Raw genomic sequence first — 13,904 nt, 5'->3', positions numbered from 1 at the left:
TGAGTCTTCTGACTCCATGGAGATACCTGTATAATAATAATGAAAACTGCATGATCTCTCTTACTACATGGTGATATCGTATCACAGTAATCTCATTTATAGACATTCCAACTTACTATAAGACACTAACTTCCTATATTCCATAGACACTATATTCACTAAATTACTATAGGACACTAGATCCGTATTCTTGTACCTCGAGTAATTTCCGTCACGTGTTGCTTAAGTTATGCATCAGTAATTCTATAAATTGTTCCCCGCCCCCTCCAATCTTATATCTTATTTGCATTTGCCTCCATCTCTCCAGTCTGTATCCCCATAGTTGAAATTATCCATAATGATAGCCCCCCCCCCTTGCATCTATAAAATATATCTGTCTGTGCAGTTTGCAGTCCTCTACAGATGATTTGATCTATAGGACCCCCCCCCCCTTTTTGCATATTTTTGTCCTCTTAACTTCTGTCATACCAAACAACCTCAAATCCATTGTCTATATTACTCATACTGCTATTACCATTGGAGTTTCTACTCTGAATTTAACTTCTCTTCAATCATTAATATTATCCTACTTTTCCTATGTTGTCTTTCTTCCATCATGTTTTATTGCTGCAATGATATCCTTCTCTGTTCACCCAGACCTCACTTCATAAGTTGGTCCCACTACAGTATTTTTTTTTTTTATTTATATTTTCTAGGACTAAGATCTCCTTGGCTTTATTCCTGATGGTTATGACATTAATGCATACATATGATAGCAAGCTACCAGACTGATGAGTATTCTGGTAACTTAAAACTTGAATAGGTCAAACAAGGGGAGGGGTTGATTATTTAACCAAATCCTCACCCCACCCACCCACCCACATACACAAATGAACATCATATTTCAGCAATTTTTATTTTTTTTCTTTCTTGGGTAAACTAGCACTGACATTCTTGGGGGAACCCTAACTTGCTATAATTTTCTCTTACTCTGTATACTATTACACTCATAATTATGACTGTAATAGTATATTAATTTGTGTTTCATGAGTGTAATCAGATTGAAATTCTTACAAGTAGCTGAGGAAACAAGTAGGTGTTCAAAATTTTCAAATGGTTGATTTGAAGCAACTGTGGGAGTGTCTGTGGAGTAAGAGCTACTCTTACATCTTCATTATTGGATTGGGATGTAATTCTCAGAATGTATTGCTCGATGCAAGAATTACTATATACGAAATTGGATTGAAATGGGTAGACTGGTGTGATCTATAGAGGTGTCTGCTAAGGATGCATGTCTCTTACACCCCCCCTTTTCGTTTTTCCTCAAATTCTCAAGGGAGCATAAGCAACATAACTCGATTCCATATTTGTTCAAAATTGGTTGAATGAAATTACTTCTGGAGGTGTTGACAAAGTAGAAGAATTATGCTTTTTGACCATTTTTCATTTTCAGTACTCGAGGTGTTCATTAATTAGATTTAACAATTTGCATACTGTTCTGTGAAACATCTTCATCAGATTAAAAAATATCAGATTGATGATATTCATCTTTAGAACCAGAATTAATGGCCAGTCAAATTTAAACCCTGATAAAAATAATCAGTGACTCACTGGTACTTTGCTTGAGTTATTGCTGTGATTCTTAGTAAAGGCATTTGCAATATGCAGTAATCCCTCAATTATTCATTCACAGTGGGAAAGCAGTTTGTTGGTTGGATAACTGAAGGGTGAATTACATGGTGCTGTTCAAGAAGTTGGTTATTCAAAGATCAGATAACTGAGAGATCACTGCATTTATGTAGTGTATGATAATTTTTATTTGTTTTGATGCTTGATTTTCTCTAAAAAATGCATGAATCTTTCATTTTGGAATAAAATAGTTTATCAATAAGTTTTTTAATTAATTATCTGTTACTTGATTCCATTCTTAATTGTAAAATATTAAATTTGTAGATGTCGCTGCAGGTTGGAGGTTGGATTGCACTAGTTCTTGTCCTTTCAGTTGGTACCTTCGGTATAGAAACGTGTCTTTTTCTTTTACTGTGTGCATTTATTTGTCTATTTGGGTGAGTATACTTCAAGACATTAAAAATTTTAATTTTGCTCCTAAACCACAGTATTCAACTATATATATCAAACGAGATTTATACCATTCAGTCCACACCAGGGTTTTTTCTTGGATGGAGATATCATGAATTGTGCTATTGATTTGACATTTCTGAAAAAACAGTCATTAAAACCATTTACACAAGAGAATTTTTTTGGATATTACTATTGATATGATGATTACAGAAAGAAATCTTAAAATGGATCAATGCAAACCTTTTAAATTTGAAGGAACCTTCATTTCTCTCCTGTTTTAGGTAATTCAATTTATGTGCACCTGCATAGCAAATCACATTGTATCCAGCTACTCATTAGAAACTTAGCATTCATCTTGCATTCCAGTTCTTTATCTCTGCAAGTGATTGCACTGATATCAGTTGGCATCATTTGTGTGATCACTGACAGAGATGACTAATAATTAGCCATTAATGAGTGTGCAGATGCTATGTGATTTACTATATACATATATTAAAAAAAAAAAATCCTTGGTCTGCCCCTACTGCACTAGTATATTTCAGGAATGTGACTTTTCATGGGTAGTACACATGATATATATCATTTGTATTCTATGTAGTAAAAAGGAGAGTATACTTCAATTTATTTTCATTATCATCAGCTGCTGAAGAATACAGGATGCTATGATAATGCTACATAATTACGAGGGGATCTGGAAAGTTCTGATAATAACCTAAAACAAAAATGATAAAGCAACTGATATAACCACAAGAAAGAACATATTAGTAAGAAGAGAATAATGAAGGTAACTTATATTCTTATATCCTCATATGTTCTTTCTTGTGGTTATATCAGTTGCTTTAATATCATTTTTTGTTCTAAGTGTTTATCAGAACTTTCCATCCCCCTCCCCCATATGTTTATATTATTACTGGCACTTTATCAACAATTTTTTTCCACATTAATCTCTTATTTGTGAAGTCTCCAGTATTGTAAAATCTTACATATCAGTCATCTATGTCGCTATGAACTGCAACAGCACAAAATGCAAAGCACATATCCTTACAGGTATGTATAATACTATGAATTATGGGAAGGGTCACTACCCAGACCAGTTTTGACCTTTATTGAGGTCACGTCAGTGGGAGCCAGAGGTGATACTATGGTCATTGAGAGTTTATTTTTCACTTGGTTAGACTATAATAAGTTATTTAAATTAAGGGGATATTAAATCCCACATTGTTTTAAAACCAAATAAGAAACTCAAAGATTGGAATCGGAGAGTTTCATGCCGAATATAGTAAACTATAAAAGTATTGGCGATTACTAGCGTGAGCTAATGCAAGTGATCCTAGTACGTAGTACAATACCGGGCAACTCGCAGCAAAGGTGGTAAAGTTCTGATCGCTATTCTTGGTATTTTCCATAATGTAAAAACACATTTCCTAGGAAATGTATGCTGTTATTACATTATGGTGGGAGGTCACTACCCAGACTGGTTTCAGCCTTTTTTGAGGCTTCATTAGTGAGTAGCTAGACCAAATAGATACCAAAGGATATAGCGAAAAGAACTTATATACTCTGCTATACGAGTTGTCAAAAAGGTGCTAATAAACTATAATAAACTGTAATAAGTTTATAGTCTAATCAAGACTATAATAATGCGATAGGAGTGATGAGAGAACTTTCTCCACCTTTGCAAAGAGTTGCCTGGTGTTGTACTACCTTACCCCAGTCCTGAGGATACTTTCAGGTGCAAACTTTGTTTGCTCACACTTGGATAAAGGATTAAACTAAACTTATTATACTAAGGTCATATTTTCATATACGAGTTGCAAAAAGGTAAGTGATGTGAAGTCATTATAGTCCTGATTATATTTCAGGTGCAAACTTTGTTTGCTTATGCTTGGAAAAGAATTAAACCAAGTACAGTTGTATCTCGCTAATCCGAACCTCTTTAGTCTGAAACCTCCAGTAATCTGAACTGCAGTTTGAAAGAAAAATTTTTTTATTTATTACGTATTATTATTTTGTGTACTATTATTTTTATTTAATATTTATTATTTAACTATTATTAAATCACTTAAGGAATTGACAACGTAGATAAGAATATAAATTAAATTACACTTTAATAAATATTTCTGATATTTCGGTAACGTCACGTTGCCATCTTCAAAAGGAACTTACAAAAAAGGCATGTGCATGTAGGCACTACAACACAATAACTGAGAATGAAGTGATGAAGCTGTTGTTCTCCTAAAAGTCCTGATGGTGTCCCCTAGCGGGCTAAATAGGTGTTCTTGGCTGTTGGTCTGAAGGTCTGCTGATGTAAGCCTCCCAAATTTGGGGCAGTCTCATACAACCAAATTTGTTGAGGTTTGGGGGTTTGCGTATGCCCTCTAGTCCTGAAAGCCCTCCAGCCTCTCCCAATCTACCTCGCCTCAGAGTCTATGCATGTAAGTAATTTTTTTTTCTTTTCACAAACAATTTTTCACATCTTTTCCCCATCCCATCCAGTTCTTTAATTTGCATCTTAATATGAGATGAACTTTCCTGAGTAATCAGAACACGGAACCGTAGCAAATACAAATTCGAAAGACTATTCATGGAATCAGCCTCAGCCCCTAAGAAACTCTCCAAACCTCAACAAATTTGGTTGTATGAGACTGCCCCAAATTTGGGAGGCTTACATCAGCAGACCTTCAGCCCAACGGCCAAGAACATCTACTTAGCCCGCTAGGGGCACCATCAGGACTTTTAGGAGAACAATATCTTCATCACTTCATTCTCAGTTACTGTGTTGTAGTACCTACGTGCACATATCTTTTTTGTAAGTTCCTTTTGAAGATGGCAATGTGACGTTGCCGAAATATTGGAAATATTTATTAAAGTGCAATTTAATTTATATTCTTATCTACGTTGTCAATTCCTTAAGTGATTTAGTAATGCATAACCAACATATAAGGCTGTCTATGAGTATTTTACTATTATTATTTATTTTATTATTATTACAGTATAGTATTTTTTTTCTCATACTGTCGATTTTACGGTTATACTGGAGGCCTATTTTGATGTACTGTGTGTTCATGTTTGCTTTTTTTATACTGTACAGTATGTACTGTATTGTCAGCATGAATCATAAATATACACAAAGAGAGGAAATTCAAAATGTGCACAATTTGGTTAAAAATATAAATCCAGACATTGAAATTTCATGAACATATGTTATGGAATAGATTACAGGTAGAACCGAAAGTGAATTCGAAATAATCAAATCAGATGCTGAAATTATAAATATGATGCTACAGAATGTATTGGAAGACGATGATGATGAAGAACTCCAAGAAAAAAAACTAAAACATAAAGAGGCAGCTGACAGTTTTAATATGTGTATAGAATGTGCTAAGCAGAATGATACGCCATTCCACTAAATTTTGTTGCTAATGCAGCTCCGAGAAGAAGCATCCGAAAAATGTTTAGCTTCCAAGAAGCAAAAGAAAACCAGTGACTTAAAATCAAAATTAAAAACTTTTTTTTTGTGTTGTGTACAAGAAAGTGATATTTTTTACGCAAATTAAGTTACATACTGAACTATGCAATTTTATTAAATCAGAATCCTCAACAATACAGATACGTACAAATTCAATTTTTTACTAAAATAAACTTGCGTATTGTATTATTTTTTGTTTTACATTACAGTACAGTAGCTTTTTTTCTATCAGTTACTTCATTTATTTACAGAATTAAATTGATGTACCATTAAAATCTGATTATTTTTCTCTTAAATGCTAGTTATTGTTGTCTCTTGGGGGAAAATTTGCTAATCTGAATGAGCATGGTTTTTATTAGTTCGGATTAGTGAGATACTACTGCATATAATTTCTTGGTATCTTTAATTTATAGTTTAACCAAGTGGAAAACCTCCAACAACTAGCTCTAATCTAGAGTATTTTAATAATAAGGTGTGACACCTTTTGGTAACTCGTATATGAAAATATGACTTTTGTATCACCTCTGGTCTGGCTCCCACTGATGAGACCTGAATAAAGGTCAAAAGGGTAACTGTCCTAACTCTAAATATTTCAACTGCATGGAGATCAGACATTTCGCTAATCAGTGCTTCAAAATCCTGTCAGAAATGTAAAAGTTCTGAACACCGCGTTAATACCTGTCCTTTTAGAACTTTCACAGAAAGAGTGGGAGCGCCTAGAGCCAATTAGAACACCATATATATCAGAGAGGCATAATGAAGAGTTCCCAGATCTTCCAATTCAGTCTAGTAAAGACGGTGCTTTTAAGCAAACTACACTTAGTAAAATCACAAAAAGTGCACCACCAAATCAGTTAGAAATTAGCCCCAAAATTCCAGATCTGCAGAAGCAACTTTTCCAGTAAAATACTGATGGAACATCAGTTGAAATTACCAATAATGAACCTAAAATAACAACTGAACAGGTACACAATGAAATGCAAAAACATTCAACTGTTCTACAAGTAGAAACTGGAGAAGAAACAGAACATCAATTAAGACAACTGAAAGAACTTAATATGCAGACAAGATCATCAAAAAGGAAAGACGAATTAATAAAAAAAAAACTGAAGATAAACAAAAAAAATTACAAAAAGTAATAAAAAATATAAAGATGGAGAAGGCTGTGGATCATCAAATGAAAACTCTCCAGGCTCAGAAGAGTTTATGGATTATGAAGAGCCAACTCATGCTAATAAAGAGAAAGCAAGAGATACAATTAAAGAAAATATAATAAAGTTTACTGATTCACAGTTTTCTCAGTACAGTTATCATCTACACGAAAAGAAAATAGCTAGCTTCCAAATCAAAAATGATAGCCATGAAATTGAAATAATGGAAAGCAACTGTAATAAACTAGAAAACAGTTCACAAGAAGCAGGTGACACAATTGCTTCGTCACAGAGTGAAGATCTCATTGGGTTCATCCAAAATTTAGAAGTTAAAGACTTACCAGTGACACTACAATAATCATAGCTTATCCTTTCTGCATTGCCTCATTAAATGTATGAGGATTCCATAGGCAAATTAAACAAGAAACTACAGTAGTATCTCGGTAATCCGAACTAATAAAAACCGTGCTCGTTCGGATTAGCGAAAAGTTCGGATCAGTGAATTTTCGCCCAAGAGACAACAATAACTAGCATTTAAGACAAAAATTATCAGATTCTTGTGGTGCATCAATTTAATTCTGGAAATAAATGAAGTAACTCATAGAAAAAAAAAAGCTTCTGTACTGTAATGTAAATCTTAAAAAGTAATATAAGTTTATTTTAGTAAAAAATTTAGTTTGTATATATCTTTATTGTTGAGGATTTTGATTTAATAGAATTGTATAGTTCAGTATATAACTTAATTTGCGTAAAAAATATCACTTTTTTTGTACACAAAACAAAGTTTCACAAAATAACACACAAAAGTTTTTTTTTTAAATTTCTCTGTAAAAAAAGTCAATGATTTTCTTTCGTTTCTTGGAAGCTGAACTTTTTTTGAATGCTTCTTCTCGGAGCTGCATTAGCAATAAAACTTTGTGGAATGGCGTATCTTTCTGATTAGCCCATTCTATACACATATTAAAACTGTCAACTGCCTCTTCATGTTTTACTTTTTTTTCTTTGAATTCTTTATCGTCATCATTGTCTGCTAATTCATTCTGTAGCATCATATTTATAATTTAAGCATCTGATTTGATTTCGAATTCACTTTCGGTTCTACCTGTAATCCATTCCATAACATCTGTTTGTGAAATTTCAACATTTCGATTTATGTTTTTAACCAAATTATGCACGTTTTGAATTCCTGCTTTTTGTGTATCACCGTAGTTATCTTCATAAATTCTAGAAGGTCACAGTTTTCTCCATGATACTCGAATTGCTTCAGGTTTGAGGATTCCCAAGCAACATCAATTGAGAATGCTACATCCTTCAAATTTATATTTTTTATTGATGTGGTAACGTCATAATTTTGGGAAATTACATTTAAAAGCAGGTCTTTATGATCTTTTAATTTAATGGATTGTATTATGTTCTGATCCATTGGTTGCAACAATAGAGTACAGTTTGGAGGCAAAATAATAGTACACAAAATAATAATATATAATAAATAGAATAAAAATAATAAATGAAACTTTTTTTATTTTCAAGCCGCAGTTCGGATTACTGGAGGGTTCGGATTAGCGAGATACCACTGTATATGGAAACTTATGCTATGCCATAATATCAGGTTTTTGTTTCTCCAAGAAACATACTTCTGTAGATATATAAAACGTTTAACAGATAGATATCCGCTTCTTTCTTATTGGAGCTTTAGAAGATTTAACAGGGCTTGAGTAAGAGTTCTTATTCTTGCCCCCCCTCCTTGGGTCATTCTGTAATATTCAAAGGGATGCAGAAGGGAGAATTTTGACAATAGATTGGAAATACTGTGGATGTTTAAGTTTATAAATGTTTATGTTCCATCCAATGGAACGGTTAGATGAAAATTCTTCCAGGAATTGGAGCCATATTTGTATGGTGCCCACTACATCATAGCAGTTGGAGACTGTAATTGTATTGAAACCTCCACATTAGACAAAATAGGAGGACACCCCAGGAGTGGAAAAGTGGAATATGTACAGTTAAAAGCATGTCTTGACAATGCTCAACTAGTAGACATATGGAGAATTCGCAATCCTAATCTCCAGGCATACACATAAATGAATCAAGGTATTGGTACTTGTATTGATCGAATTTATATCTCTTCTTCCCTTATAAATAGGATAATTCAGATAAACCATCTTGATGTCAACATATCAGATCATAATCCAGTTATACTTAAGTTCCACTGCATGGAAAAAGCAGAGATCTCTTCTGGACCATGGAGACTTCATTAAATTTTCCGTTAATCTTTTCAACTAAATTTCAGACCCTCTGTTTGAATTGGAATAATGTTACCTGGAATTGGGATATGTGGTTAAAATTCAAACAAGCAGTAAAGCAGAATATGATGGAATGGGGAAAGGAACAGGCTTTCCTCAAAAGGAAAAAGTTGAAAGATCTGTATAAAGAGAGAAGCTGGTTTGTAACAAACCACTGCAATGGTATAGAATGTAGCAACATCATTAGAAACATTAACATAGCAATAGAACTGGAAAGGCAGAAACAAGCAGAAGAAAGAAATTTTAAGATAAGAATACAACAGCACTTAGCAGATAGCCCTTCATTCTCATTCTTCAATAGACAATTTACAAAATTTTGTAAAGAAAGGACTATCACTCAAATCTGTGTTGATGGAGAAGACATGTCCATCACTAAAGACATCCTTGATTCCTTTCAAAAAAATTGCAAAAATCTGTTTGAAGACAATAGTACTGTTGAAAATTATAACTCTTGGAACATTAATGGCTTTCCTGTTCATATCCAAGATGGGCTTGACAGCCCCATTACAGCATCTGAAGTTATCACAGCTTATAAAGAATGCCAGACAAGAAAATCCCTAGGGCCTGATGGTCTAGGGATAGAACTTTATCGTGAGATCTGGGATTTTATTCTTCCCATTCTAGTTACACTATTTAATTCCTTTCTCTCATCAGGATACATACCAAGTGAATTTGTAGCAAGCCATACTGTTCTCATTCCTAAACTTAATAGAGATCACATCTTAATCAGCTGTTAGAGACCGATTTCTCTATCTAATACTGATTACAAGATATTTTTCTGCATTATCAATAACAAGCTCAAAGTGGGAATGAAATATATAATTAAAAGCACATAGGCGTATGGAGTACCAGGTCAAGCAGTACAGTTTAATCTATTTCTGCTACGTGATCTAATCTGCTTAGTTAACATGAAAAAGCAGTCGATGGCAGCGCTATCAGTAGATCTTACTCAAGCATTCGATAATGTCTGGCATCCCTGTCCATTCTACATCCTCCAAATTGGTGTAGGTAAAAAACTGCTATCTGTTATCAAAGGAGCCTATGCCAATTCAACCACCCCTCCTAGTTAATGGGTTCCTGTCAGACCCAGTAAAAATTCAAAAAGGAGTCAAGCAAGGTTGCTCTCTCAGTCCACTGCTCTTTGCATTGGTTCTTAAACCTTTCTTGCAAGTCAACAATACACATGCTGTGTGAGGAATAACATTTCCTTCAACTAAAAAAGAAAATATGGTATTAGCATATGCCGATGATGTAGTTGGAACTTTGAAGGATAATGATTATATATATATGTGTGTGTGTGTATATATATATATATATATATATATATATTAGTATTTTGGAAAAATTCAGCAAAAGCAGCAGATTAATTATTAATGCAGACAAGACAAAATTGAAAGTTTATGAAAAGTGGGATCTTGGAGGCATTCCTTTTGGATTAACCCCTAAGAGAAAAATCCTCTCATTATACTTGGAATTCCCTTCTCCACTTACCCAATATTACCAGTCCAAGAACTTATATACAAGAACTTGGAAATGTTAGATGACTGGAAAATAGGGCCGCTCTCCTTTTCCATAGTACTCTAACACCATAATTTTTCTTGCTCAGTTGTACATAATAAATATTACAGACATCACAGAAGCTGAGAAAAAGCAATTATATAATAAACCTGTGCAATTTTTTTGGTCTAGCCGATACCAAGAAGTTAAGAAGGAATTTTTTTAACTATTAATGAAGCATGGAGGATTTGGACTTCCAGTCTAAAAATTCTGCTATTTAAGCAATACAGCTCCAAAAATCCATAAAATATTGCAAATTAATCACACATGTACAGACCTTCTCCGGTACTACTTTTGTTTTTATCTTCCCCTGTTTGGAGTTAATGATTATAAAGTCCAAAAGCTGAGATTGTTCCTGAATACTACAGCACTCTGTGTTTAACTCTAAGACTGCTAAAACACTCTGGAATTGACATTCTTTCCATCAAAAAAAACTAAAATTTGGTATAAAGAAATCTTTAATCTCTTTCGCTGCGAAGTTCCACAGTTGGATACGGACAACAATATTTTGTTTCATAACTTGATGAAGTTCCAAGGGTACCCTAACAGGAAGAATCTTTGCTTGGACAATTGCATATGGTCGCCTTCCAGTCAATGCCATCAAATGGAGGTACTTGAACATCGGAGATCCATTCTGTGACATCTGTTACCAATTGGAAACAGTAGAACATGCATTCTACAGCTGCCCTCTTGCTCTGCGTATTTGGAACAGATTATGTAATGTGTTGGGCAAGCCACTATTTACAACAGAACAGGTTATTTTTTTAAATACCCACCACCCGTCAGCAATGGGAAGAGAATTTTGATTTTTATAATTAATGAATTAAAATACTATTTATGGAAGGTTAGAAAAAAACATGGATTTGAAAACCGATTTGAAAATTGTGAATAAAATTTTCACAATACAATATTATGAAATATTTTATTGTGAAAATTTTATTGTTCAGTCAGGCGTTTTTTGTATTTAGAAAGAAGCATTCTAGGAGATATCAAATTTATCACTAGATGGTGTAGACCACCCACATTATACAATACTCACCAGGTGGAGATAAAATTCTGTCTTTTCTTGCAATGAGAAGTTTTTTAAATAGTTCCATCCTCTTAATTCAATGTAGTCTTATAGTCAGTTGCAGGGATGACTGGAGAGCAATCCCAGGCAGAGAAGGCCAACTCAAGGCAATTTCAAAAACCATTTGAAACTAAAGCTTTGCGCTTTAGTTTCAATCGATTTTTTGGATTGTTTATCTATATGAGATTGGTGAAAAAGAAAAAATTGATAGTTTTTGGCTATATGATGATATAAAAGAACTGAGGCCTTTTCTCTTTCTCTCTCATGTTATCTATCTGTCTTTTTTTTTCTCCTAATATTATCAGGCTCTCTTGCACCCCCTATACTAACTACTCTAGGCCTATGATGAGCAACCCTTTACTTTTTCACCTCAATAAAGGTCAAAACTGGTCTGGGTAGTGACCCTTCCCATAATTCATAGCATTATACATGCTTGTATGGTTTGCATTATGGGACACCAAGGCAAGTGATGTGAAGTCATTAGCTTTTATTTAAGAGTTGCCCTAGTCCTGATTATATATTTCAGATGCAAACTTTGTTTACTTACACTTGAAAAAGAATTAAACCAAGTATATAATTTCTTCATCATCATCATCATCAAATTCCTGCCATGTACCCTCAAGGGGTGTACAGGATATGACAGTACTACATGAAAAAATTACATCATTACTAACTTCCTATCTACAATTTTCCTCCAAATCAGTCTGTTACTTGTCAAGACTCCAACATTATCAGATCTTATATTTCTATCGTCTAAGGCACTTTGTACCGTATCAATCCACCTATATCTTGGTCTTCCTCTGGGTCGTTTTCCTGCCAACCTGGCAGAGAACACTTGTTTTGCTAATCTTTCCTCTCCCATTCTATTTAAGTGACCATACCATCTGAGATTAGCTCTGCTAACGCATTCCTGGATGCTGACAATGTCAAGTTCTTTCCTAATATCCTCATTTTTAATATGATATTGCCATTGATGCCATCTGTTCACGCCTCTAATCTTTCTCAGGACTCTCATATCTGCGGTCTCTAGTCTTTGGTCAAGTGTTTTACTTCTGACCCAGCTCTCAGATCCATAAGTTAAAATTGGTTTGAACACAGTCTTGTATACAGCTAATTTAGTGTTCCGACTAATTTCTTTCTTATTCCATATGAATTTATTCAATTGACTTCCCACGATACCAGCTTTGCTGATTCTGTTGTCTATTTCTATATTTAGTTTACCATCTTCAGTAAAAATTGTGCCTAAGTAGCTGAAATGTTTTACTTGTTCCACAGGTTCTCCATTCACAACACAGTTGACATTTTCAATGATTCTGCCTATTTTCATTGTCTTTGTCTTTTTATTGCTGACCTTCATACCATATCTATTACAACAGCTATTCAATTTAGTCAGAGAATCTTGCAGACTTGTAGCGGATTTATTTAGAAGTATAACATCATCCGCATAAAGCAAAGAGCTGACATTAACATCTCCAATTTTGATATCAGGTTTAATACCACATTCCTTCATAATGTGATCCATATAGATAATGAATAACAGAGGGGATAACGTACATCCTTGTCTCACACCAGATTTAACATTAAACCATCTTCCTGTACTTCCTTCAATTCTAACTGCAGACTCACAACTCAAATAAAGACTAAGTATTGCTTGATATAATGCCCCATTGACACCATATAACTGCAGCGTATTGAATAGTTTCTCTCTTGGCACCTTGTCATATGCCTTTTCCAAATCGACAAAACTTAAATACAGATCTTTGTTATATTCCCATGCTTTCTCGACTATTTGTCGTAAAGTGAAGATCTGATCCTGACAGCCTCTATTTGGCCTGAATCCAGCTTGTTCTTCACCAAGCTTTTCTTCCACAATTCTTCTCAACCGTTTCTCAAGTATACTTGCATAGATCTTGCCAGGAACACTCAGTAGGGAAATACCTCTGTAATTCTCACATTCAGTTTTATTTCCCTTTTTATATATGGGTACTATGAGAGCTCTACTCCAATCATCGGGAATTCATCCCTCAGTCCAGTCTTTCTGAACTATGCAGTGCAGCCACTGTAAGACTCTTATACCACCATACTTCAGCATTTCTGGTCGAATATCATCTACTCCTGCTGCCTTTCCACATTTCAAGCCTTTGATGGCTTTTTCTACTTCAAGTATGGATATGTATTCCTGACTGCATGCCTGGTCAGTGTTTTTTATCACTGTGCTGTCATCACTGCTTGTTTCATTTAGCAGTTTTTCAAAGTAATTACTCCATACTTCAAGGATATCTTTTTCTCCTGTT

The 13,904-nt window shown here is 34.2% G+C and overlaps 1 protein-coding gene across 2 annotated transcripts in view; it reads left to right on the top strand.

Moving 5' to 3' along the window:
* Nucleotides 1–13,904, top strand: part of LOC150100038 (sorting nexin-13-like) — a 480,335-nt gene that overhangs the window by 31,840 nt on the left and 434,591 nt on the right. For both annotated transcript variants that reach the window (XM_090402415.1, XM_090402416.1), the window contains exon 2: nt 1,933–2,045. In XM_090402415.1, the coding sequence (XP_090258541.1) occupies nt 1,933–2,045 (113 nt within the window). The remainder of the gene's footprint in view (nt 1–1,932; nt 2,046–13,904) is intronic.

Source organism: Typopeltis vanoorti, chromosome 13 (genome assembly GCF_054136105.1).
Source record: "Typopeltis vanoorti isolate ZY-2024b chromosome 13, IOZ_Tvanoo_1.0, whole genome shotgun sequence".
Classification (NCBI taxonomy): domain Eukaryota; kingdom Metazoa; phylum Arthropoda; class Arachnida; order Uropygi; family Thelyphonidae; genus Typopeltis; species Typopeltis vanoorti.
This window is presented reverse-complemented; position numbering and strand designations above follow the sequence as displayed.